This window comes from Rhinolophus hipposideros (assembly GCF_964194185.1).
Source record: "Rhinolophus hipposideros genome assembly, chromosome: 9".
Lineage (NCBI taxonomy): Eukaryota > Metazoa > Chordata > Mammalia > Chiroptera > Rhinolophidae > Rhinolophus > Rhinolophus hipposideros.
Window position 1 is genome coordinate 33,557,648 of NC_138055.1, and position 25,626 is coordinate 33,583,273.

Here is a 25,626-nt window from a genome sequence, read left to right on the forward strand (position 1 = left end):
CTACTGTAATAAAGAGATTGCCATTCACCTTAAATTCTAATTGGGCACACCTAGATTCACTGTATAGCTCATGGTACTAAAAAGCCAAAAAACAACAACAAAAAAAAAAACAAATAAAAATAAACAAAAAGAAAACAAACGAGAGCTGTGGATTGGGAGTGAACACTACATAAAACTTCAAGGCTCATCCCAGGACACCACTACATTTTAAGACAAAACAATTTAGTTATCAGTTACACTGAAGTAAAGGGACATAATAAATCGTAATTCAACCCTGACTTTGTTTATTACAATCAGCACTTGCACATGATTCAGAATCTGAATTCGCTCTTGGAGCTTGGAAACTGCTGCTTGAATACATATCTTTGAAAAGGAAGGTTTTATTTTGTTGTTGTTAATTCTAGTAATCTTACTCTTTATATAGCAAACTATATGTGAAATTAAAAGTGTTTAAAGATGTTTCCTTTCTGTATATAATTTGTTTGCTAATAGAATTTTCCATTACCTCTCTTAAAAATTAACTGATTATTTTTGTGATTCAGAAAACGTATAACAGATACTTTGTTTTAGTTATTTATAGGCATAATCCAGTACTATAGTGTTGCTATCTTTAAGTAATAACCCTACCATATCTATATATTACTTATTAATGGGATATAAATGGCTTAAACTTTAGTATATATTTGTTCATTAGTTTAAAAATCACTATTTTTAATACTCTGTAAAATATTTGCATGGGATTTTTGCTGTGTTGTTTGCTTAACTGTGTTTTTCATTTGTGTGTATAGTTTATTTCTTAGTATATTCTCACAGAAGAACTCATACCATTTTCATTCCAAAAAGGACAATTTGTTAGTTGACAGCACTGGAAATAATATCACTGAAACCACCCATCCCCTGATATTTCTTTCTTTAGATTTTTATCATGCAAGTTACAAAATGAAGATTGGTGCTTTTATAAAATTCTGAAACTCACTGCAAAATAATGAAAATGAAATTCTCCCTGGGTTTCTACAATGATGTAGGATGTGCAACTGAAAAAACTTTAATTGGAATTCAGACTGTCTTTTTGGTTTGGTTTATTTGATTCAGTTTTTGGTGTTAAAATGTGTTGATTCCTAATGGGACAATTGTCCTGATCATTTGTTATCTCTTCCTGACATAAAACTGTCTTTGGAAAGTTAAAATTAACATGTCTCAAATATTTGACTTTGTAGGATATTTGTAAACCAAGAGAGTATTGGATTAACTTAATTTAGTATTCCTAAAAAGCAATATTTTCAAATAACTGCCAACCAAAGTAACAGTGTAGGAGGGATATCTTTTGTACATGATAATGTAGTTCTCACCACTCTCAACAATTGAATATGTTTATCAATAACTTTCCAAATTTATCAATTTTTAAAATTCCAAGAGTGAGGCATTGGACTTAAGTGATCATTTTGCAATCGAAAAATAAATCTCTCCTCTCACTTGTGTCTTGCACTTAATATATGTAATGATACTTTGTATCATCCTATCACAGGTATTTGTTAAGTTACTTAGTTAATGGCTGATAAATGTTTTGTAAAAAGTAGAATCTGTACAGAAAAAATATTAGAAAAATTGCATTTATTTTTATTATTTTTTATCTTAGACACTATAATGATGCTCCTTTTTTGCCAGATTTACTGGAAGTGCCTCTTGGTTTTTTATATATGTATATATATGTATATGTATGTATATATATATACATACACACACACACATATATATATATACATAACATAATACATACTCAAAGATTGTTAGACTTGTGTCACAGATAATGGATGTGGATATTACAATGTGAAGATAATGTATAATATAAATATAATTCTGTGGTATCATGTTTGATGTAGTTATTTGTTCAACCCAAGTCCTCCATCCAGCCTTTTGAAGGCATTCTTTCCTGTTATATCCAAATACAGTGGTTGTACCTAGCCTCTACTGTACTGTGACAACCATTGGCCTTCCTACAATTTCCAAGGACTCCTGAGATCTTTTATGCACATAGTCATATCTCCCTCTCTATCACTGATGAATTCTTAGCCATGTTAACCTTCATCTAACTTTCTGCAGCTAAGTTGTGTCCTTTTTCTAATCAAATAGCACCAAAACAAATATACTCACATTTCTGGCATTGAGTTTCAGAGTCCTATAAAATACACAGTGCTATTTATCCTACAAATGCTACAGTTTATCCTATAAAGATTGTCTATGGATTCCCAATACATGGGCTATTTGGTTGTACAGACTCAGAATTATTTTTGTTCTGTGTGTTTGAACAGGTTTAGAAAACTTGGAATAATTCAAAACACTCAGTGTGTTTTAATTAACTAAAATATAGTCCTAAGAAACAAACAAAAGCAAAACGTGATTTCTACCCAAAGTTCCCAAGGAATTAATTTTTGAAATATATTGATTTCCCCACTACCTAAGACAAAATCCCAACTCCTAAGCCTGGGATATTCAAAGCGGTCTCCACTCTGGCCTCAAACTATCCTTCCACCAAAGGAACTAGCCACTTATCACTTATATTTCTGTCTTAGGCATATCAGTGGAGTATTTACTCACTCTGCCTAAATGCATTTTAGTTCTCCCTTTGCACACATGTACACATATACACACATTCTTCCAGCTATACACAGCACAATAGGGCAAGAATGACTATGTCTTCTTTAGTTGTTAATTTTATCCCTCTCCCAGGACTTTCTTCTTATGATGATGCTCTGGTCCTCAATGGAAGGGAGGCAATAGATGGGTAGTCAAGTCTGAACCTCCATCTCTTTTGTGCCGTTAGGTGCTATCAAAACTGGTCTTGCAAGTGACGTCATAGGAATGGCAGCAGCGGGGGCACTTTTTGAGTTCTCCTCCGGATCTTGTCACAAATGGGACATATAACCCATCAAAAGAATCTGCTCATCACAGAGAACAGCTAAGAGACACGTGGAAGGATTACTTGAAGGTGTACAAATTGGGCGAGCAAGGTAAGAGGGAAGGAAGGGAGCGGAGTGGAGACACAGCCAGCATCTGCGGCTGTGGGGACACGGACCACATCTGCAGTGGTGGAAACAAGGCCGGCATCTATGGCGGTGGAAATGCAGCCGGCACCCGCAGCTGCAGAGACACAGGGGATCCCAGGATGGAACAGAGAACACAAAAGCCAGGAGGTGGGCTTTCTCCCTAAGTCCCACAGCTGATATCTCCCACGGAGGGTGCAGATAAGTGGGCCCTAGGGCGGACAAACAACACAAAATCCATACCTGGGCCCCACCCCCCCTTCCAATTCTACCCCTACCCTTCCAGAGACTTAAACTGGCCCCTGAACTGAGGAGTAGTGTCAGATTACAGAGGAGCCTCTGTGCTCAGGCTCTGGGAGGACTGGCAGGCAGCATTGACCCAGGGAAGAGGCTGGGAAGAATGTGATTTTTGCTGGGCTTGGAGAGAAGAGATCTCTACCCCCAGCCACCACCTTTTCTGGCCTGCAGGAAGAGTGTGACCTGGCTGGGCTGGGAGAGAGAAGACCCCTCCATCCCCAGGCACCACCCTTTCTGGCCTGCCTAGGGCAAGTCAAATGCAACTGCAGAGGCTCTCCCAGAGATCAGCAGTAAGCGGCAGATGCAGCTCCTGGCTTTCAGCAGCTCAGAAATCTCCCGCGCACCACACACACACACACACAAACACAGACACACACACACACACACACACACACACACACACACACGGAAGAAGTGCCCTAAGACTCAGGAGAACTGGACACAGGGCTAGTGGTGCTCCTCTCAGTGTGCACAGGTGCAGGCAAGGGCAGAAACTGCACTGACTTTGTAAAAACTACCATACAGACCCCTCAGCCACACACATCTAAATCTGCAGTCCCAAAGTCACTCTGGGCACCAGGTGAATGGCTCAGCCTGCACAAGAGGCAAGGGACTCTGGTACAGCAGAGGACAACTTGGAGATTACTTGGTGGGCTTAAGCCAAGACTGGTGCTGCTTTTTGTTTTGCTTTGTTTTGTTTTGTCTGTTTTGTCTTTATATCTTTGATATCTTTCCCTGTGTTGAGTGGGGGTTGTCCGTTGTTTTTACATGTGAATGTAGTTGATTTTTTCTTTGTTGTTGTTGTTGTCGTTGTGCTTGGTGATTTGCTATGTTCTGAAATTGCCCTACCAGGGCCCAGCTTAAGAGGCACAAGATTCAACATATCCAGAGGCCAACTCCAGACCAAACCAGACTACTACCGGGTATGAACTACAAGTCACACACCCAAAGGGAATTCTCTACAAACACAAGAGCCCATAGAGGCCAAACCACATTTAAGTGGTCAACCCTCACACAGCAGAACACCCTGCGGTGGGCAGAGCCAAGTCTCACAACTAGTCAGCCTAGGATTTAACTCCAACTACTCACAAGTGAAAAGCAATTAAAGATCTTCTTTAACAGGACAATATACACAACACCTTTGGAGCACATGTAGAGAGGAACGAAGTAGTGCAAGTCAAATATAAAGGACACATACTACATAAGATAACCCAGCAAGAACTAAGAACTCTAGGGGATCTACCTAGTACATCAAAGCAAACACAGTCAGCCAGAATGGGGAAACAAAGAATCATGTCCCAAATAAAAGAATAGAAGAAACCTCAACAACTGGAACTAAATGAAACAGAGGTAACCAACCTATCAGAGACAGAGTTCAGAACACTGGTGATAAGAATGTTGAAGGAGCTTAGAGATGACATAAAGAAGAATGTAGAAATTATAACAAACAACCAGTTAGACTAAAGAACACAATTACCGAAATTAAGAACTCTTTTGAAGGAATTACCAGCAGGTTACATGAAGCAGAGGATCGAATCAGCAACTTAGAAGACAAGTTAGCAGAGATCACCCAAACACAACAACAGACAGAAAAAAGAATAAAAAACAATGAAGATGGTTTAAGAGACCTCTGGGATAACATCAAGTGCAACAACATGCGCATCAAAGGAATACCAGAAGGTGAAGAGAGGAAGCAAGGGATTGAGAACATATTTGAAGTAATAATGTCCGAAAACTTCCCTAACCTGATGAAGGAAACCAACATACAAGCCCAGGAAGTGCAGAGAGTTCCAGCCAGGATAAACCCAAACAGGTCCACACCAAGACACATTATAGTTAAAATGGCAAAGCTTAAAGACAAAGAGAGAATCCTAAAAGCACCAAGAGAAAGGCAGAGGGTTACATACAAGGGAACTCCCATAAGACTATCAAATGACTTTTCTACAGAAACATTGAAGGCCAGGACGGAGTGGCAGGAGATACTCAAAGTGATGGAAAACAAAGGCCTACAACCTAGATTGCTTTATTCAGCAAGGCTATCATTTAAAGTTGATGGAGAGATAAAGAGCTTCCCAGAAAAGAATAAGCTAAAGGAATTTATTACCACCAAGCCAGCATTGCAAGAAATACTAAAAGGACTTCTGTAAATAAAAGAAAGATGAAACAACCTAACTACAAATTTAAAAATGGCAATAACTATTTACATATCAATAATCACTTTAAATGTAAACAAATTAAATGCTCCAATCAAGAGACATAGGGTGGCTGAGTGGATAAGAAAGCAAGACCCTTGTATATGCTGTATACAAGAGACTCACCTCAGATCAAAAGACACACACAGGCTGAAAGTGAAGGGTTGGAGTAAGATATTTCATGCAAATGGAAATGAGAAAAAAGCTAGAGTTGCAATACTTATATCTGACAAAATAGACTTTAAAGTGAAGAACATATTAAAAGATAAAGATGGGCATATAATATATATAATAATATCTAATAATTATTATATTATATATAATATATATAATAATTATATAATAATAAAGGGATCAATCTGACAAGAGGACATAACCATAGGAAACATCTATGCACCCAACATAGGAGCACCTAAATATATAAAACAGATACTGACTGACATAAACACAGAGATCAACAGTAACACTATCATAGTAGGGGACTTCAACACACGTCTGACAAGGGACAGGTCTTCCAGACAGAAAATCAATATGGAAACAATAGCCTTAAATGATACATTGGACCACTTGGATTTAATTGATATTTTCAGAGCATTTCACCCCAATGCTGCAAAATACACGTTTTTCTCAAGCGCACATGGAACATTTTCGAAGATAGACCATATGTTAGGCCACAAAACAAGTCTTGATAAATTTAAGAAAATTGAAATCATACCAATTGTCTTCTCTGACCACAGTGCTATGAAATTAGAAATGAACTACAGGAAAAAACTGGAAGACACACCAATTCATGGAGGCTGAATAACTTATTACTAAATAATGAATGGATCAAGCAGGAAATCAAGGAAGAAATCAAAAGTTACATTGAGACAAACAAAAATGAAAACACGAGACCCAAAATCTATGGGATGCCGCAAAAGCAGTCCTAAGATGGAAATTCATAGCATTGCAGGCCTACCTAAAGAAACAAGGAACATCACTAATCAACAGTTTATCTTCACACTTAAGAAATCTGGAAAAAGAACAGCAAAATAAGCCCAAAGGGAGCACAAGGAAGGAGATAATAATGATCAAAGCAGAAATAAATGAAATAGAAACCAGAAAAACAATACAAAAGATCAATGAATCCAAGAGTTGGTTCTTAGAGAAGTTAAACAAAATTGACATACCTTTAGCCAGACTCATTTAAAAAAAGAGAGAGAGGACCCAAATTAATAAAATTTGAAATGAAAGAGGAGAAGTGACAACAGATACCGCAGAAATACAAAAAAAAATAAAGAAATTACTATGAGCAACTATATGCCAACAAATTTGACAATCTGGAAGAAATGGACAATTTTCTAGAGGAGTACAACCTTCCAAGGCTAACTCAAGAAGAAACAGAAACATGAATAGATTGATTACCACCAGGGAAATTGAATCAGTAATCAAACAATCTCCCAACAAACAAAAGCCCTGGACCAGATGGCTTTACAGGTAAATTTTACAGAACGTTCAAAAAAGAATTATCACCTATTCTCCTCAAGCTCTTCCAAAAAATCCACAAGGAGGGAAGACTCTCAAACACTTTTTACAAAGCCACTATTACCCTGATCCCCAAATCAGACAAAGACACCACAAAAAAAAAGAAAACTACAGGCCATTATCTCTAATGAACATAGATGCAAAAATCCTCAACAAAATATTAGTAAACAGAATTGAGCAATACATTAAAAAGATCATATACCATGATCAAGTGGGATTCATCCCTCGTATGCAAGGGCGGTTCATCATCTGCAAATCAATTAATGTGATACACCACATTAACAAAATGAAAAATAAAAATCCCATGATTATATCAATAGATGCAGAAAAAGCATTTGCTAAAATCCAGCAGCCATTTATGATAAACCCCTTAAGAAAGTGGAAATAGAGGGATCATATCTCAACATAATAAAGGCCATATATAATAAACCCATAGCTAACATCATACTCAATGGGGAAAAGCTAAAACCATTCCCCCTATGATCAGGAACAAGGCAAGGTTGTTCTAGCTCCACTTCTATTCAACATAGTGCTGGAAGTTCTAGCCACAGCAATCAGACAAGAAAAAGAAAAGGCATACAAATTGGTAAGGAGGAAGTAAAATTATCATTATATACAGATGATGTGATACTATATAGAGAGAACCCTAAGGACTCCACTAAGGAACTATCAGAGCTGATAGATGAATTTAGCAAAGTAGCAGGATACAAAATTAATATTCAGAAATCAGTTGCATTTGTATACACCAATAATAAAACATCAGAAGAAAAAATTAAAAAAAAATCCCATTTACAATTGCTCCAAGGACTATAAAATACCTGGGAATAAATTTAACCAAAGAAGTAAAAGATCTATACTCAGAAAATTATAAGACACTGAAGAAAGAAATGAAAGAAGATATAAATAGATGGAAACACATACCATGTTCATGGATAGGAAGAATTAATATAATTAAAATGTCCATACTGCCTAAGGCAATATACATATTTAACGCAATTCCTATCAAACTATCAATGACGTTTTTCACAGAAATAGAACATATAATCCTAAAATGTATATGGGACCATAAAAGACCCCGGATAGTCTCAGCAATCTTGAGAAATAAGAACAAAGTGAGAGGTATAACAATACCTGACATCAAATTATACTACAAGGTTACAGTAATCAAAACAGCATGGTACTGGCATAAAAAACAGACACATAGATCAATGAAACAGAATAGAGAGTCCAGAAATAAATCCATGCCTATATGGCCATTTAATCTATGACAATGGAAACAAGAATGTACGGTGGAGTAAAGACAGTCTATTCAATAAATGGTGCTGGGAAACCTAGACAGACACTTGCAAAAAAATGAAGCTGGACCACCTCCGTACACCATATACAAAAATAAATTCAAAATGGCTTAAAGACTTAAATGTAAGATCTGAAACCATAAAATACCTATAAGAAAATATAGGAAGAAATTTCACAGACATTACCTAGAGCAAGATTTTTACTGATATATCCCCTTGCGCGAGGTAAGTAAGAGAAAAAATAAACATGTGGGATTACATCAAACTAAAAAGTTTTTTCACAGAAAAGGAAACCATCAATAAAACAAAAAGGGATCCTACTGAATGGGAAAAGATATTTGCCAATGATATATCTGATAAGGGGTTAATATCACAAATCTATAAAAAACTCACTCAACTCCAAAAAAACAAACAACCCAATTAAAAAATGGGCAGAAGACATGAAGAGACATTTTTCTAAAAAGGACATACAGATGACAAACAGACATACGAAGAAATGCTCAACGTCACTAACCATCAGAGAAATGCAAATAAAAACCACAGTGAGATACCACCTCACCCCAGTCAAAATGGCTATCATCAATAAATCAACAAACAACAAGTGCTGGCGAGGATGTGGAGAAAAGGGAACGTTTGTGCACTACTTGTGGGATTGCAGATTGGTGCAGCCACTATGGTAAACAGTATGGAGGTATCTCAAAAATCTGAAAATAGAACTACATTATGATCCAGCAATTCCACTCCTAGGTATCTATCCGGAGAAATCCAAAACTCCAATTCAAAAATCTTTGTGCACTCCTATGTTCATTGCAGCACTATACACAATAGCCAAGACATGGAAACAATCGAAATGCCCATCGGTAGATGACTGGATTAAGAAACTTTGGTACATTTATACAATGGAGTATTACGCAGCCATAAAGAAGAAAGAAATCTTACCATTTGCAACAACATGGATGGACCTAGAGAACATTATGTTAAGTGAAATAAGTCAGACAGAGAAAGACAAATACCATAAGATCTCACTTGTATGCAGAATCTAAAGAAAAGAATAAGTGAATGAACTAATCAGAAACAGTTTTGGAGACAAACAGGAAAAACTGAGGGTTGCTAGATGGGCGGGGGGTGGGGATAAGGGGGAAGGTGAGGGGATTAGAAAACAGTTGGTAACCACAAGATGGCCACGGGGTTTTGAAAATTAATTTGGGGAACGTAATCAATAATGTTGTAAAGATTTTGTAGGGTATCCAATGGACACATGTCCCATTTGGGAGACCACCTCAGGGATGATGTAGATGCCTGATCACTGCACTGTACATCTGAAGCTGAACAATAATGAATGCCAACTATAATTTTATATTTATATAAAATTATATATATATACTTACAAGAAGCGGAGTACAGCATTAGGAATAGAGACAGTAGAAATGTAAAGGCTCTGCGACGTCAGATAGTGGATGGGGGGAGGAGGGTCCACAAAGTGTGGGGGATATAAATGATAAACGTCTAAGTATAAAAAAATAAAACATAAATGTATTACATATTTTGAAGAATAATGATTAAACATTAAAAATTTAGAAAAAAAAACTGGTCTTGCATAAGACCATATTAACCTTCATCTAACTTTCTGCCCCTAAGCTGTGTCCTTTCTCTAATCAAATAGTTAGCACCAAAACATTTACATGGTAGGATAAGAGGGGTGACAATTTGTAGGATCTAATGGAGCCTGGGATGCAGGTCAGAGGAAATTGATGGCCACAGACCCTGCCTGAAACAGAAAACCTCGGAGATCAGATGACTGTGTCTAGCTCTACAGATCTCACTACGCCTGCTGAACACATGAGGTAGAGCTTCGGATATGGGTAACACACCCTGACCAATGAAAAGAAGAAACAAATGAAATTACATCTTAAATGATTAGAAAACCTTCTGCTTATTAGGATAGATTTATGCAATAGTCTTGCTTATTTTAATTCTGGAGCTATGTACTTTATATCCTGATCATTCTTTCTGACAACATTACTGGCTTAAGAAAGGAACCCCAGGTCCACCTCTGCTGGAATCTGTCAGATTGGAAGTATTGCTGAGCTGCTCATGCTGTCTGTATACTCTGCACTCCTGGGACCAGACAGAACTGGATGGGGGGAGGATATTGCTTCATACTCTGTGGTTTGTACTTGTGGGGTGGTAGTGCGATACAGCTCTTTGCTTTCTTGCCAATTTGACTGGCTTTTTGCGGCTAGATGCCGAAGGAGAATTCATTGAAAAGCTGGAGGTAGCTAACAATGATGTGTTACTTTTCTGTTTCTGCCATCATAAGTTCCCACAAACTTGGTGACTTAAAACAATGCAAATCTATTAGCTTACAGCTCTGTTGGTCAGAAATCCAGATGGGCTTGGCTGAACTCTCTGCCTCGGGTCTCTCACAAGACTAAAGTCAAATGTTTGCCAGCCTGGGCTCTTCTCTGACGTCTGAAGAATCTGCTTCCAAGCTCACTCAGGTTGGCAGAACACAGTTCCTTGTGTCTGCAGCGTTGAGGTCCCCATTTCTTTGTTGGCTGTCTTTTGGGATTTTTTTTCTCTGCTTCTTAAGGTCACCTACCTGCCTCCTGGTCTTGCTCCTCTCACCCATTCCCATCTTCAAAACAACAATGGTACATGATTCCTTCTTACACTTTGAGACTTTCAGACTTCCTCTGCGGACACATCCTCTGTGTCTCCCGCTGGAAAAAGTCCTCTGGTTTTAAGGCACCATGTGATTATATTGGGCCCAAGTATTACAAGATGATCTCCTTATTTTAAAGTCTTTAATTATAGCTGAAAGGTCACATTTGCTATGTAACTTAACATATTTACGGTTTCCCAGGGACTGTGGGGTAAACATCTCTGGGGAATATAATTCTGTCTTCCACAAATCAAGAAAAAGATGAAAAACACAGTGAAGATAATGAAGACATGAGGGCCACATAGTTGTTCCACATAATGGAAACTCATATACATGACAGAATTTGGTGTTCAATTGTAAAGCCAGCAATGGGAATGGGGAGAGCAAGAAAAACCCAGTTTTGAGAATGTTAGAACAGCCTACCGAAAATTGAGTTAGAGTTCTAGTTGTAACCCCAGGATAGTTGTGATGTGGTCTGATACAAGACAACGTATCGTCTTAACCATCTACCTACCATTTATTGTATCTTGCTGTTTGTCCTATAGAGAGAATACTTAAGGATTGGAATGAAGGGGTTGAAGTAGGAATTATTCCCCTCACTATTATACCTAATAACCAATTATTTTGCTTCCTATCTCTTAAACTTTTGGTTTTGCTTGTTTAGAGTAAGTAGTTTCCAAGTGACAGATATTTTCACCAGAGGACATGATGTTTTCATAACCCTGGAATGGAGGCTACCACCTGGCCACTTTTTTCTCTTAGGTCACAGAGCCATCGAAAGAGGAAGTAATCAATCCCAATTTATCAAGCTGAAAATGGATTCTGTTACAAAATTGTGGCAAGAAAGATTGTATTTGGAAACCAAAGGATTCTCTATAGAGCCTTTACTACCATGTCAAATAGTAAATACATTGAGAAACTAGAGCAACCCCATAAAGCCAGAACCACTATGGACCTTCACTCTTCTGTAATGAAGTTTGGGGTCACCCCATCAGTAAAAAACCTCAACCAGCTGAAGTGCTGACTGAGGGCAATGAAAACATGGACTAGATAGTGTAAAACAAAAGATTAGTCGTTTGTTTGTTTGTTGGAAGTAGGGAGGAAGGCTATTTCAAAGGGGGTATTTTAAGTTTCGAACTTCCATCAAGATGACTGTTTCTTTTTGTGATATTATTGGTCATTGATGACTATTACCTTCTATTATATAATTCATTAGTGAATTAATTAAATAAGAGTTTAAAAATTATAACATCCTAGTTCCCCTTTTCTATTTATTAGTTTGAATACTTCTATAAAAAGAAATTTGCCTTCATGCTTTAATAATTCTAATGAACAAAACAAGTAGGAAAGGCAGGATCAATGCACCATTTCCCCCTAAATATCAGTTTTGAATATATTGAAGTGGTACCTTAGAAACATCCAAAGTTGAACATGTGATTTTCTTTGTACTGTTATTACATAATTTCATGAATTTAAACATTCTATATATTTCGGTCATTCCAGTTATTCTTATTGAGACTCCCCTGTATTTCCTGCATAAATTTCCTGTATTTAACCAGCAGGAACTTAATTCAAGTTGCCTCCTGAGACTTTGTGGCACAATCTAATCTCCAGGCCCATCTTATATCCCCAGACCTGGTAACAGTCCCATATGAAGAAGCTGCGGTTTCTTTTTTTTACGGTATTGCAGTGTTAGTTGCACTTATTGGTACTTAGTTGGTCATTGTTGCTAAATCTTTTCTATGCTGCAGAGAGCTAGGATATATATAATTCTGACAAACTCCTAATTCAAGTCAGAGACTACAAAGTTTTTCTTAACTTCATTCTTCTTATAGATATTTGAGCCATAATACTGGATGAGGTAGGCAAGAGAGTAAGTGTAGATAGATAGAGCAAAGAGGATATGCCAAGGACTGAACTTTGGGGTACTCCATCAACAAAAACTAAGAGCAAATGACCACTGAGATAGGAGGAAAACTAAGGGAGTGTGGTGTTCTGATACCAGTGAAGAAAATACATCAAAGAAAAGGGCACAATCATGGTGTACAATTCTGTTAATAGAACAATTAAAACAAGGTCTGGAAATTGATCACTGTATTTAATAATGTGAATGTCTTTAATGTTATTAATGGAAATAGTTCTGGTGGAGTGGTGAAGGCAAAAAAACTACTTATAGTTGGCAGGGGAAGAATTGGAGAAGAGGAATTTTAAACAGAGAGCATAGATGACAACTTGGGCTTAAAAACACGGATCATACGTCCATAGAAACAGGAGGAAAGACACAATATGAATATATACATAGGTGGATAGTAAATATGGTGATGGTAGACAGTGATATTTCTCTCCTGATTTTTTCTATATCATCAGTGAATTCCCTAAGCAAAGTCATTAGCTGATAATGATAGTTGGGAAATAAATGTTGAAGATTTGAGGAAGAAGTCATTCAGGAGAGAGGAAAAGTGATTGGGTTGTTAAAAGTTATTATGTTTAACAGTGCCTGTACGGCCCAGTGAGGTTAGCGGTCCTAAATTTAAAATAAACTCTGAGAGCATGTTAGTAAATTGGTCTTGAACTATTTAAAACAGTGTAGGTGCAAATACAAAGTAGATATAAAGTAGATTTAACCCAGGTGTGGTTTGCTAAGGGAAAACTTTTAACAACCCAATCACTTTTCCTCTCTCCTGAATGACTTCTTCCTCAAATCTTCAACATTTATTTCCCAACTATCATTATCAGCTAATGACTTTGCTTAGGGAATTCACTGGTGATATAGAAAAAATTAATAGATGAACAAGAGAATTGTAAGTGTATGAATATGAGTGATTAAAATGATTGCATGAAGTTCAGCGCAGGTAAGGAGTGAAATGAGAATATGAATGTTATAGGTTGACTTGTGTCCCCCAAAAAACATATGTTAAATTTCTAACTCCCTGTATCAGTGAATGTGGCCTTATTTGGAAATAGGGCCTTTGCAGATGCCATCTCGTTAAGATGAGATCATTAAAGTGGTCCCTAATTCAAAACGGTGAATGTCTTTTAAGAACAGGAGAAGACACACAGGGAGAAGAGGCCATGTGATGATGGAGGCAGAGACTGAAGGGCTGATTTTACAAGTCAAGGAATGCCAGCAATTGTCAGCAAACACCGGAAAGTAGAGGCAAGGAAGGATTCTCCCCTACAGATTTCAGACAGATCATATGTCTACCAACACCTTGATTGTGGACTTCTAGCCTCCGGAACTGTGAGATAATAAAATGCTGTTGTCTTAAGCCACCCAGTGTGGTACTTTGTTACAACAGCCCTAGGGAACTCGTTCATTTGTGATTAATTCGTGTATGGTTAATTTTACACCACAATGACAGAGTTCAGTTGTTGTGATAGATATTATATGGCCTGCAAAACCTAAAGTGTTTATTACTTGACCCTTTACAGAGAAAGTTTGCTGATCCCTGACCTAGCGTATGACAGTAGGATACATCCAATTCAAGGCTGTATATGAGAGGCTCTGAATATCATGTAAAATGAGTATCATATTACTCAAAATAGTAATATTAACTGTAGACAGTAGAGGTCAGAAAGGCATCATATTAGAGAGTGAAGGTAAGTAAGTTGGGAATAGACCAAATTACACTCTCAGGGGAGAACCGCATTTTTGGTGAGGAAAAGTAGGTCCTTTGCACTTTTGGTTGGTAAACTCTGTCTCCCCTTTAATGCATCAATAACCATCTGTTGTATACATTGAAAATGTAAGAGTTGTGGAGATATTTGCTCACTGTTCATGATGGCAAAAGCTGGGTTGATTGCTAAAATAAAATATTTGGTCTTTCAGAGTCTGGATACACACCATTGCTTCATTGTAAGACTTATTATTTTCTTTATATTCCTTGCATTCTTTTTTTTTCTTTCATGGTAACATATGCTTATACTAATATTTAATTATTGATTAACAATCCTGACCATTATGTGAACTGAAATTATATTTGTAATGATGATACCTTCCTCTCTCTCTCTCTCTCTCTCTCTCTCTCTCTCTCTCTCTCTCTCTCTCTCTCTGTCTCTCTTTCTCTAATAAAAATTCTACTTTACAAAGGAGGAAGTCGAGACTCCGAAATGTTAAGTGACCAGGCCAGAGTTCCAGCCACTTAAGAATGTGATGGATCTTGGATAATTCCAGTAGCAAATTCATTTATTAGTATAAACCTAATGAAAGCTAATACTGTTCAAAATCCTCTAAAATAGTATTCTTAGAAAAGTAATCTATTAGAATTGTAGAATTTCTCATTGCAAGGAATTATCTTTTCTTGGAATTTAGATAGAATAAACAAATGCCAAAAAATCAATGTTTTTCTCTTTTTTTTTTCTATTATTAAGACTCACAAATTGTTGATGTGAGCAACTGATCATGTCTTTTTGAGAATTAACTCTTTCTGGAGAGAACTCTGCAGTCTTGATCCTGGCCTGATACGTAGTCCCTATAGATTCTAGAATCCCAACGGGAAAAGAAACCATGCAGAGATTTAGCCCAGGAGCCTTTTTTTTTTTTTTTTTTTTTTTAACAGAAGGATCCCAGTGATGTCCTCAAGGAGCGGCTGGCTTAAAAACTTCTTGGAAGGAGAAGGAGGGATCTTTGTTACAAACTTCCGTCCCTCCTCCAGCTTCTGTTCCCTTACCCTCTGCCCCCTGCAGAGCTGTGTTTTCTGGGAATCAGCAAGTAAGATCACAAGTGGTCTTTTCTTTTTTTCACTCTCTCCCATAAAGAAAGCTTTATCACGTGTGGCCTTAAACTTGCAGCAAATTGCAAAGAAATGGCTCAAAGGCTTCAGCCCTTTCTGTGTCCTGGGAGCTGAGATGCACGTCAGTGGCTTTGCCAGCGTGGCCTGTTCTCTGCCGACTGCCAGAGAAAAGAGGCCAGGAGGAAAGAGGAAAGAAAAGAGATTGCCCAGGGGTGAGACCATGCCCTTCATCTTTTCTTTCCCCTAATCTGCTCTGTCTGTGTCCATCCAGGCTCTCCCCACCTGGCAAAACTGCTCAGAGCTGCTGTAGCATTCACTAGTTTCCTTTCAGTCTGTGGAAGGTGGTCCAGCCTTTTGCTGAGCACATTGAGAGGAATTGGCTGTCTTTGATTTTCACCTCCAGGTAAGATTTGGTTCTCTGTTTTCCTATTTTGTGACTATCATGTGAGATTCTCACAGAAAGGAGGTTAATAAACCCTTGAGTTCTGCACTACTCGTGTCTTATCCATAACACTTCTCCATAAAAGTTGGGCCCCTTGTTAGGTTGGTGGAAATAGTAGAAGAGACTTGTTAAAGAAGTTGGATACACTCAGATCTAGGTTCACATTTTGACTCTGATGCTTATTAGTTGGGTAGTTTTTGACAAGTTGCTTCACTGCTATGAGCCACATCATTTTCTCTAAAATGGGAATTATAATGCTAACCTTGTTCAGTTGTTTTAAAGATTAGCCAAAAGTATATAAATCACCTGGCAGATAAATAGTACCTATTAAATTTGAATCTGACACAAACAATTATTTGTATTGGGGGGGATCAGCTTTCTAAAGAAAACACTTTCCTTCTTAGCAAGTTCCATGAGTTTATTTTCCCTCCTGAAGGGAGGGATTCTGATATCCAGAAGACAAGCTAATCCAGAAGACAAGCTAAGAGACATTTTCCTCATGTGAGATGACTAAGAGAAGAGAGTGATGGAAAGTGACTGCATTTCTCCCTTTGTGGCAGTCTTTGGAGGCTGATTGCTGGACATTCTGTCAGAGGATGAGGACACAGAGGATCGATCAGTGCATTTATGTACTCCAGTGACAGCCTGCTTAGGCCATCTGAACTCCTTAAAGACCGGAGGATTCATTTTCAAACCCATGTGAACAGAGCATTCCATTTTTATTTTTATTTTTATTTTTTTGAACTAAAGTGAAGGAAACCTGCTTGGCTTATTTTTCTTTGGCCTCCAAAATGTTATACTCCAACCCAGGGTGTTGGATGAAACTTTGCTATGACTTTTTTCCTGAAGTAATCTGTTCAAGGGGGAGAAAAATTAAGGATCTGCCAAATGCAAGCTTTCTAAATAACTGTGCACTCTTGCTCTACTTCTGCAACTGCAAATAAAGAAAGAAAAAGAGCATCTGCAGTCCCCGAGAATCTTTCCATTCGTGTCATTGAACTTCTTCTGCCTCTTTTCACAGAGAGATGAAAAGTTCAATGCTCATGAACTGTAGGCTCCTTGAAACATGCTATACTTGAGATGATATGCAAATTAGTCATCAAGATGAAATTGTATTTTCAGGAAAACTATAGTGTCAATATTTTAAGCTGGATGGCATTTTGCCCTAACACAACATCAACTAAAGGATATAGTTCTCTTGTATTTGTTATCACTCCTGAATTCTAGTTAGAGTGATTTTTGTGTCAACATGTCTAAATATAAGAAGATAATGTGTCTTGTTGTCTCAAGTTTTTAATATTGATTTCAACATGATTTTTTTCTCTTTAGCATCAGCATTCATTCTAAATGTAACCCTTTTAATCTTTTAAAGAGATACAATTAGTGTCAGAGATAGTGATTTTATTATTAAACAATTTATTTGTATTTTCTGGTCATTGGCTGTAATATTATGTCTAATGGGAAATAATATATCTGAACTCTTAAAACAATAGGTCAATTTGAATTATATAATTTAGTTCTTGGAAGAGGACTGCATTTTAAACTATAATATTAGTAAATATAATATTCATTTTATATTTTAAAATATTTCAGGTTTATACATTTCTCATTTAGTGATATTTTTATATATTTTAATATATTTTTTCATATAAGAAATTGATGTTTGTTTTAGAAAATGTTTTTAAACATTTTTGAAGAATCACCTGCAATGTCATTAACCAGAAATGAGCGTTAACCTTTTCTTAATAAGTTTCTTAAGCTTTGTTTCTGTGCATATGCATATGTGAATATATGTGTGTTTTTTTATAAATAGAATTTTATTTATACTGTTTAGTAAAACATATTTTTAAAACCGACTCTGTGATTAAAACATAGCTCTATATAATTATATAGCTCTATATAACTATACTTTCTTATTTATACTAATTTCTAAGAGCTTCAAAAGATTTCACTGCATGAATATACCATAATTTGTTGGACATTTAAATATTTTGATTTTTTTCTTTATAAGAAAAGGGTTTCTCCAGGAGTTCAATTAAAGGTACTCAGTTTTGTACTAAAGAAACCTATTTAACATTGTATAACCCAATGTTTCCCAAACCCCATTTTCATTGTTCTGGAAAAGTAGTTTTAGTGACTCAATGGATATATGAAATTGGCTGTTGATATCAGATAGGTAAAGAAGAATCTCAGTGTTCTTAGTTTCTTAAAATTTGTCTTTTTAAAATCAGGAATGGATGTTGAATTTTATTACCTGCTATTTTACATCTACTGGGATTTTATTTTTCATGTTGAATTCTTGTTTTTCTGCACTTATTGATGTATGATTGACAAAAAAATGTATTTTGTTTAAGGTGTACAATATGATGTTTGATATACATATACAATATTTTGAATTCTTAATGTGGTGATTAAGATAAATATAGTTCCTAATATTGTTACATTTTAAATTTAAGTCTTAATCATAAAATATTAATTAATTTGATTTGCTAATATTTTATGTAGGATTTTAGCATGTTTAGACGTGATCTGGTTTAGATTTAGCATGTTTAGATTTCTTTTTTGGGCTATCTTAATGAAATTTTGTTATCAAGGTAATTCTAGTGTTGTTAGATGAATAGAGACTATTATCATCTGTTGTCATTATCTGCTATCTTTCCTCAAAGTATATCTCTTGATAAAGCACTCCTGTTACATCACCTATTATTATTTTTGTTTAAGAGCTACAGTAGTTTTAGAGTATTTTTGTGAATGTCTTCCTTGACTATATTTCTTTTCTTGTTTGTGTCAATACAGGTAATTAATATTTGTTAGAAAGTTATTAATTTTGTTAAAATTTTAAAGGTATTCCTCTATATTGTATATTATTTTTGTTTTAAACTTCTAAACATCTATATTATATCTCAGTAGTACTGTATTCTTGTGTTTTTGTTTTTTATCTTGTTTAGCATCATCATCTCTTTGTTTACTTAGTTTTGGGGTTTTAATTTTTTGCTGTTTCACTCACTTTCCTTTGTCCATATTTTAAAAGTTAAAGTTATGCATCTTTATGAAATCAAATAATCTAAAAGTGTAATAATGATTTTTTTTTCTAACCAGGCTCTTGCCACACCTTTCTTGACATATTTCCCACTCCCTGGAGGAATCTCTTCCACTTTTGAGCTGTTAGGTTTTTCTTCTGATATTCAATTCAGTAATTATACACATAGGTAGAAAACACCTATGTTTCTACCAAACTACTTGAAATTTTACTCCTAACATTATTCCTTTACTTAGTATGATGAGAATATGGAAGATCAAGATCTCTATGAACATAGAAACAAATTATCTGATGAACATTAGCGTGATTCAGAAGTTATTTAATTTTGAATTATTTCACTTAAATGATTTTTTCAGGCAGACACCGAGCCATGTGGAATTCTAAAGAAATGGGGATTAAGACATGTAAATATTGATATCAACAGGGATAAAATAGATTCAGACAAGTGAACCTGTCCAGGGCTTGGTAAGGACGGGGAGAGGGGGAAATTAAATATCGGAAGGGAGACCATCTTTCTTACTTTAAGGCAAGCCCCAAACTAATTTTGCCTGAATTAAATCTAAGTCTGTGGCACAAATTTTGCCACATGTTTGTGGCATCTATGTTTGTGGCACAAACATCGGTATATTCTGCCTATTTCTTCAAACTAAAATGATACAGAAATTGGTCTTTTCTTTGGCCATATTTTAAGCCTTTGGGTGTTGCAGACATATAGAAATCACAGTGTGCTATAGATAGCTGCAATGGGCATCAATCTTTTCTAGACATTCTGCTAAGAAAATAGATTTACAGGCTTTAAAGACCTAATTCCAATGAAGCAATATTCAAATGGTTGAATTCCTCTTCTTCCTTCTCTGCTTGCTTCTAGTTTAAGCTGGCAAGACCACAAAGTTAACAAAATTCTGCCTCATTATTTATTCCAAAGGCAACATTTAAATTTATTCTTTGCCGTAATGAGGCTTAAACTGGAGGGACTGAGAAAGAATGCTGGCAACAGAGTCATGATAGCAGAATTGGTTAGTCAAACATCCTGGTCAATTTTAATTGAAAAACTTTGCCAACTTACTGTGGTACAATAAGGTATCTTCACATCAAATTATGTCTACAGAGTTGTGATTTACAGTGAAATAAAAATATTATTTAATAAACTGTGAAGTTGAATGAAATGTTGTTTTTTTGTTTGTTTTCTGCTTTTTACTTTTCAAATCAACGTTGACAGATCAGAGTTAAGAAACATTTTCAGAATGGACACTTCATCCAAAGAAAATATCCAGTTATTCTGCAAAAACTCCATGCAACCTATTGGGGGCACTTCCTTTAAAACAGAACATTCCTCCTCAAAGAAGAGGCAGCCATGTTGTGGTGAACTAAAGGTAACAAAGAATGAAATGGTAAAAAAGCTATAAATGGTGAGCTAAACAATAATGAAGAATTAAGTGTCACCAATGCTCTTGGCTTTCTATCTAGATATTTTCTATACAATATAGCTAGGAGCAAGAATTTCTTTTTTCTTCTTAAAAAAGTGATCTTAGATCAATTTATTATAACCATATTTTGTCAGGCAGTGAAAGCAATCTCTGAAAATGTAGGTTAAATTGCTAAATAATATTCTCCTGACTTATTTGAATGTCCCTTCTAAACGGAAAGAAGAGAGAAAGAAAAACCTAATGTTTATTAAATATCTACCATGTACCAGATATTATACTAAGTACAGTTATAATGTTTAATCCATGAAACATCCACATTATTCCCATTTTATAAATGAGAAATTTGGCTTTCCTTGCCACACAGTTAGGGACAGAGGAGTGGCTTTTTAAATGGTGCTCCTTGTGACTGCAAGTTCCTGCTCATTCTTTGTACCAATCATTCACTCAGCAAATATATATGTCTTTTTCATATAAATGCTAACCTACCTTTTGGGTATATTAACACAGACCCAAGTCTAGCCGAATACATAAGCCAGATACAAAAAAAATGTATTTCATCGAATAAGAATTTGAGTATAAATTTAACTAGAATATCAACTTAAACACAAGGACTAGTAGTTCTACTTTTTCAGTCTGTTAAGTTTCCTGCAGGTGCTTGCACCATCACTGTGAAACACACAATCATGAGGGATAGACTTATGATAAGATGTTAAGTGTTTGGTTTATGGGTTTTTTTTGTTTGTTTGTTTTTTCTTACCTATGAATGGCTCCTTCCTTTCATTGCTTTACCATATAATGAAACTTCTGTTCAAAGACTCCTTTGAATGTCCTTTGGGGAAAGGAGGAAAAAAGAAATTCAACATACATTCTGAATGAAAATCTGTTATTTTAAAGAGAAATTGAATTTTTAGAAATCTACATGAGCTTGAGGTTACAGTGTTTGAATGAAATCTTCAATGATAATAAGCTTGTTACATTGTTCTTTGTTTGTTTTTTTGTTGTTGTTTGTTTGTTTGTTTATTAAGTTTCCAGTTGTGTCAAGCAGAAGTCAGACTAAGTGTTACCTGTCATATTTTCCAGGTGTTCTTAAGTGCCTTATCTTTTGTTTACTTTGCCAAAGCACTGGCAGGAGGCTATCTGAAGAGCACCATCACTCAAATAGAGAGAAGGTTTGAAATCCCTTCTTCACTGGTGGGAGTTATTGATGGTAGTTTTGAAATTGGTAGGTATTACAGATGCCCGATTTCACTTTTAAACACAACGTCTTCTCGGTATGACTGAAGAACCTCCTTACTGCAATTTGTTCTCTCTGAACAACCAAAAGTACCTTTCCAGATATTCACTACTATATGAATCACACATTTCAGAGTTTCCAGTCAGAATGAGAGACTTTCCTGGAGAGGGTGAGAAACTATCAGTGTTTCGAGTTTAAAAATATGTGGGAAGTGTCTTTACAGAACAGTCATATATCCTGAAAGCCCTGTAATACAATAGTTGGAAGAATCTAAATAGGCTGTACAAAACAAATGATTGTAATGATTTCAGAAAGAGTTAAACCATAAAGTGGGGGGGTTTCTGCCCAGTGCCCTATAAAGAAGAGAAAGGAATTCTTTTAAAAGAACAGTAGAGCAAAGCAGATAATAAAAATTCTACTCTCAGGTATCTGGTTAGCAACTGACTGTAGACTCCCTCTTAAAATTTAAAATACCAAGTGAGCTTAGTCACTGTTTTAAGTACTTTAAAGAGTATAATCTGAGTTAGCCAGCTTCCTGAATTGATAAACCAAGAGGCTTTAATTTTTTGTTAACGTAAAATAGTCTTTATGACTGTAAAAACTCAAATATATGCTGTAGTAAAATCTCTCCTTGTTCTAGCTTCAGCTTCATGTCCTTCCTTGAAGAATTGAATATTTATCAACTCTTCAGCAATGAGTTTTTTTAGTTCACACTATATGTTGCAGTTCTTACTCTGAATATCACAGAAAGAATAAATGAGTGAATAGTTAACCATTGGCCTTCAGGAGTTTGCTTCCTAAATATATCTTTCATCATTCTACCAGAATGAGACATCCAGATACAGTGCTAATCAAACATTAAAGTTCATGCAAATGACTAGGCATCTTATTAAAATGCAGATACTGATTCTGTGGGAAGGGAAATACGATTCTGCATTTCTAAGAAGCTTGCAGATGATTCTGATGCTTTTTTAGTCAATGTGAAGCAAAGTTTGTGTAGAAAAGATGGTCAGAGCCATCTGATCATATCACTGTCTTGTGTGAACTCCTTGGATAGGCCTGGATAGTCAACTTATCCCTTGATGCCTTCCCCACCTACGATCCTAAAATGAATGAACAGCCTTGGAGAGTAAGAGTAAGGGTGACACACTGCATCACAAGAAGCAACATGTATGAAGAGGCAGCTGGTACCACTCAAAAGAATAATCAGACTCAGAAATAACTGAACAGATAGAAAATGAAATATCAAGTGATACATTATTGCTCACCCTAGATTTTAGTATAAAAACATTTTAGAGTTGAAGAAACTTAGAAAGAATCTGGTCCGATTTTTTATTGGATTCCTAGGTCCCAATGCAACTTGAGAGCCTCTATTTGCTAGTGGGAACTAATGTATGACAGGAAGTAACAAAGGACCCTGAGTCCAAATTCATATTAATTCGTTCAGACTGTTTTAAGGATAGAAATTATTTATTGAATTAGGTGCCTTAAAATGGTTTAAAGTTTCCTTACTTTGACTGCAAATCTTTACCCCAAACATTACAAGTTTGCTCTAGTTATTTGCAATTTATAGTTTTTCAGAAATGTGGGTTCTTTGCCCACAATCTTAATTTCCACATTTCTTCCTCTGAGAATTCTGGACCCATTCCTGCCCTTCGTTTCTAACTGTCTCTTCTTTTTTGCAGACCAATTTCTTTTATCCTTTTGTATCAATTGGCATTATCATCTAATATATGGTAGACACTCAATTTCATCCTAAGTATTTTTTCATAATAAAGATTTTTTTCTTCAATAACCACAGAGAGTTGCCAAGAAATTAAAAGGTTTTCTATGAGGTATGATCAAAACATACGGTGAACGTTTGAATAAAAAAATTATTACAGTAAAAGACACATTACCATTAACCCCCACCAAAATACTCTCCCTTGCTTCGAACACACTTACCCGTTGTTCTTGCCACTTTCTGAAGCAGTTCTGGAAGTCTTCTTTAGTGTCTTTAGTTGCGCTGTTGTGGCTGCCTCAATGTCCTGAATCGGTTCAAAACGTTTACCTTTCATGGTCATTTTGACCTTGGGGAAGGGCCAGAAATCACACGGATCCAGATCCAGTGAATAAGGTGATGAGGACCCACCGTAATGATTTTATTTGGTGGAAATTGCCGTATGAGAAGCCATGTGTGACACGGAGTTGTCATGATGGAGAATGAACGAAAGACATGAAAGAGAACTTCCAGAACTACTTCAGAAAGTGACAAGAACAATGAGATAAGTGTGTTTGGAACAAGGGGGGATATTTTGAGGGGGATTAATGGCGATGTGTCTTTTACCGTAATATTTCTTTTTAATTTAAACATTCACCGTATTTTGTGATCACACCTCGTATATCATGATCTCCTAATATTTCCAGACATTCTTTGTTTCAAATATTTTTCCATGTATTTTCTTGTACATATTTAAAAGTTTCGTTTTTTACATTTTAGTATGCAATTAATTCAACGTGATATTTTTGTAATTAGTTTGTTTTAGATCAGTTTTAAGTTCACAGAAAAATTGAACAAAGGTACGGAGATTTTTCATGTATATTCTGCCCCCACACATGCATAGTCTCTCTCATTATCAACATCTCCCATCGGAGTGCACATTTGTTACAATTGATAAACCTACAATGATTCATCATTACCATCCAGGGTGCCCAGTTTACACGAGATTCACTCTTGGTGTTGTACATTCTATGGATTGAACAAATGTGTAATGATATGTTTCCACTATTACAGTATCACACAGAATACCACTGCCCTAAAAATCCCTGTGCTCTGCCTGTTCATCTATCTGTCCCCCTTCACCCTTGGCAATTTTTTACTGATATTTTTACTGTCTCCAGGGTTTTGCTTTTTCCAGAATGTCATGTAGTTGGAATCATATAAGATGTAGCCTTTTCAGATTGGCTTCTTTTCTCAGTAATATGCATTTAACATTCCTCCATGTCATTTCATGGCTAGCTCGTTCCTCTCTTTTTAGCACTAAATAAGTCCATTTTCTGGATGGACCACAGTTTATCCATTCATCTATTGAAGGACATTTTGACTACTCCCAAGTTTGGTCAGTTATGAATAAAGCTGCTATAAACATCCATATGTAGGTGTCTGTGTGGACATAAGTTTTCAGCTTCTTTGGGTAAATACTGAGGAGCATGATTGCTAGATCAAATGGGAAAAAATATGTTTAGTTTTATAATAAACTACCAAACAGTCTTTCAAAGTAGCTGTACCATTTTGCATTCTTAGTCTTCTGAATTTTGGCCATTCTAATAGGTCTATAGTCGTATCTCACTGTCATTTTAATTTGTAATTCCCTGCTGACATATGATGTTGCACATCTTTTCGTATTCTGTTTACCATCTGTATCTTCTTTGACGACATGTTTTTAAGGTATTTGGCTCATTGTTAAAATCAGGTTATTTGTGTTCTTATTGAGTTTTAAAGGTTCGTTACGTTCTTTGGATAACAGTCCTTTATTTGATATAACTTTTGCAAATGTTTTCTCTAAGTCTGTGATTTCTCTTTTCGATCTCTTGACATTGTCTTTCATAGAGCGGAAAATTTTAATGAAGTCTACCTTATGAATTATTTCTTTCATGGATTGTGCTTTTGATATTGCATCTAAAAATTCACCAAACCCAAGATCATCTAGATTTTCTCCTGCTATCTTCTAGTAATTTTATAGTTGTGTGTTTTACA

General features: G+C 35.9%; 1 protein-coding gene across 4 annotated transcripts in view; it reads left to right on the forward strand.

Annotated features, from left to right (window-relative positions):
• The first annotated feature begins 15,836 nt into the window (after nucleotides 1-15,836).
• SLCO1C1 (solute carrier organic anion transporter family member 1C1) overlaps nucleotides 15,837-25,626 on the forward strand; it is a 64,060-nt gene continuing 54,270 nt past the window's right edge. For 2 of the 4 annotated variants that reach the window (XM_081059548.1, XM_081059546.1), the window contains exons 1-3: nucleotides 15,837-16,150; nucleotides 20,449-20,602; nucleotides 21,737-21,878. In XM_081059548.1, the coding sequence (XP_080915674.1) occupies nucleotides 20,474-20,602; nucleotides 21,737-21,878 (271 nt within the window). In that variant the 5' untranslated portion in view covers nucleotides 15,837-16,150; nucleotides 20,449-20,473. Of the gene's footprint in view, nucleotides 16,151-20,448; nucleotides 20,603-21,736; nucleotides 21,879-25,626 lie in introns of those variants that run through there. The other 2 variants (XM_081059547.1, XM_081059549.1) reach the window with 2 other exon arrangements.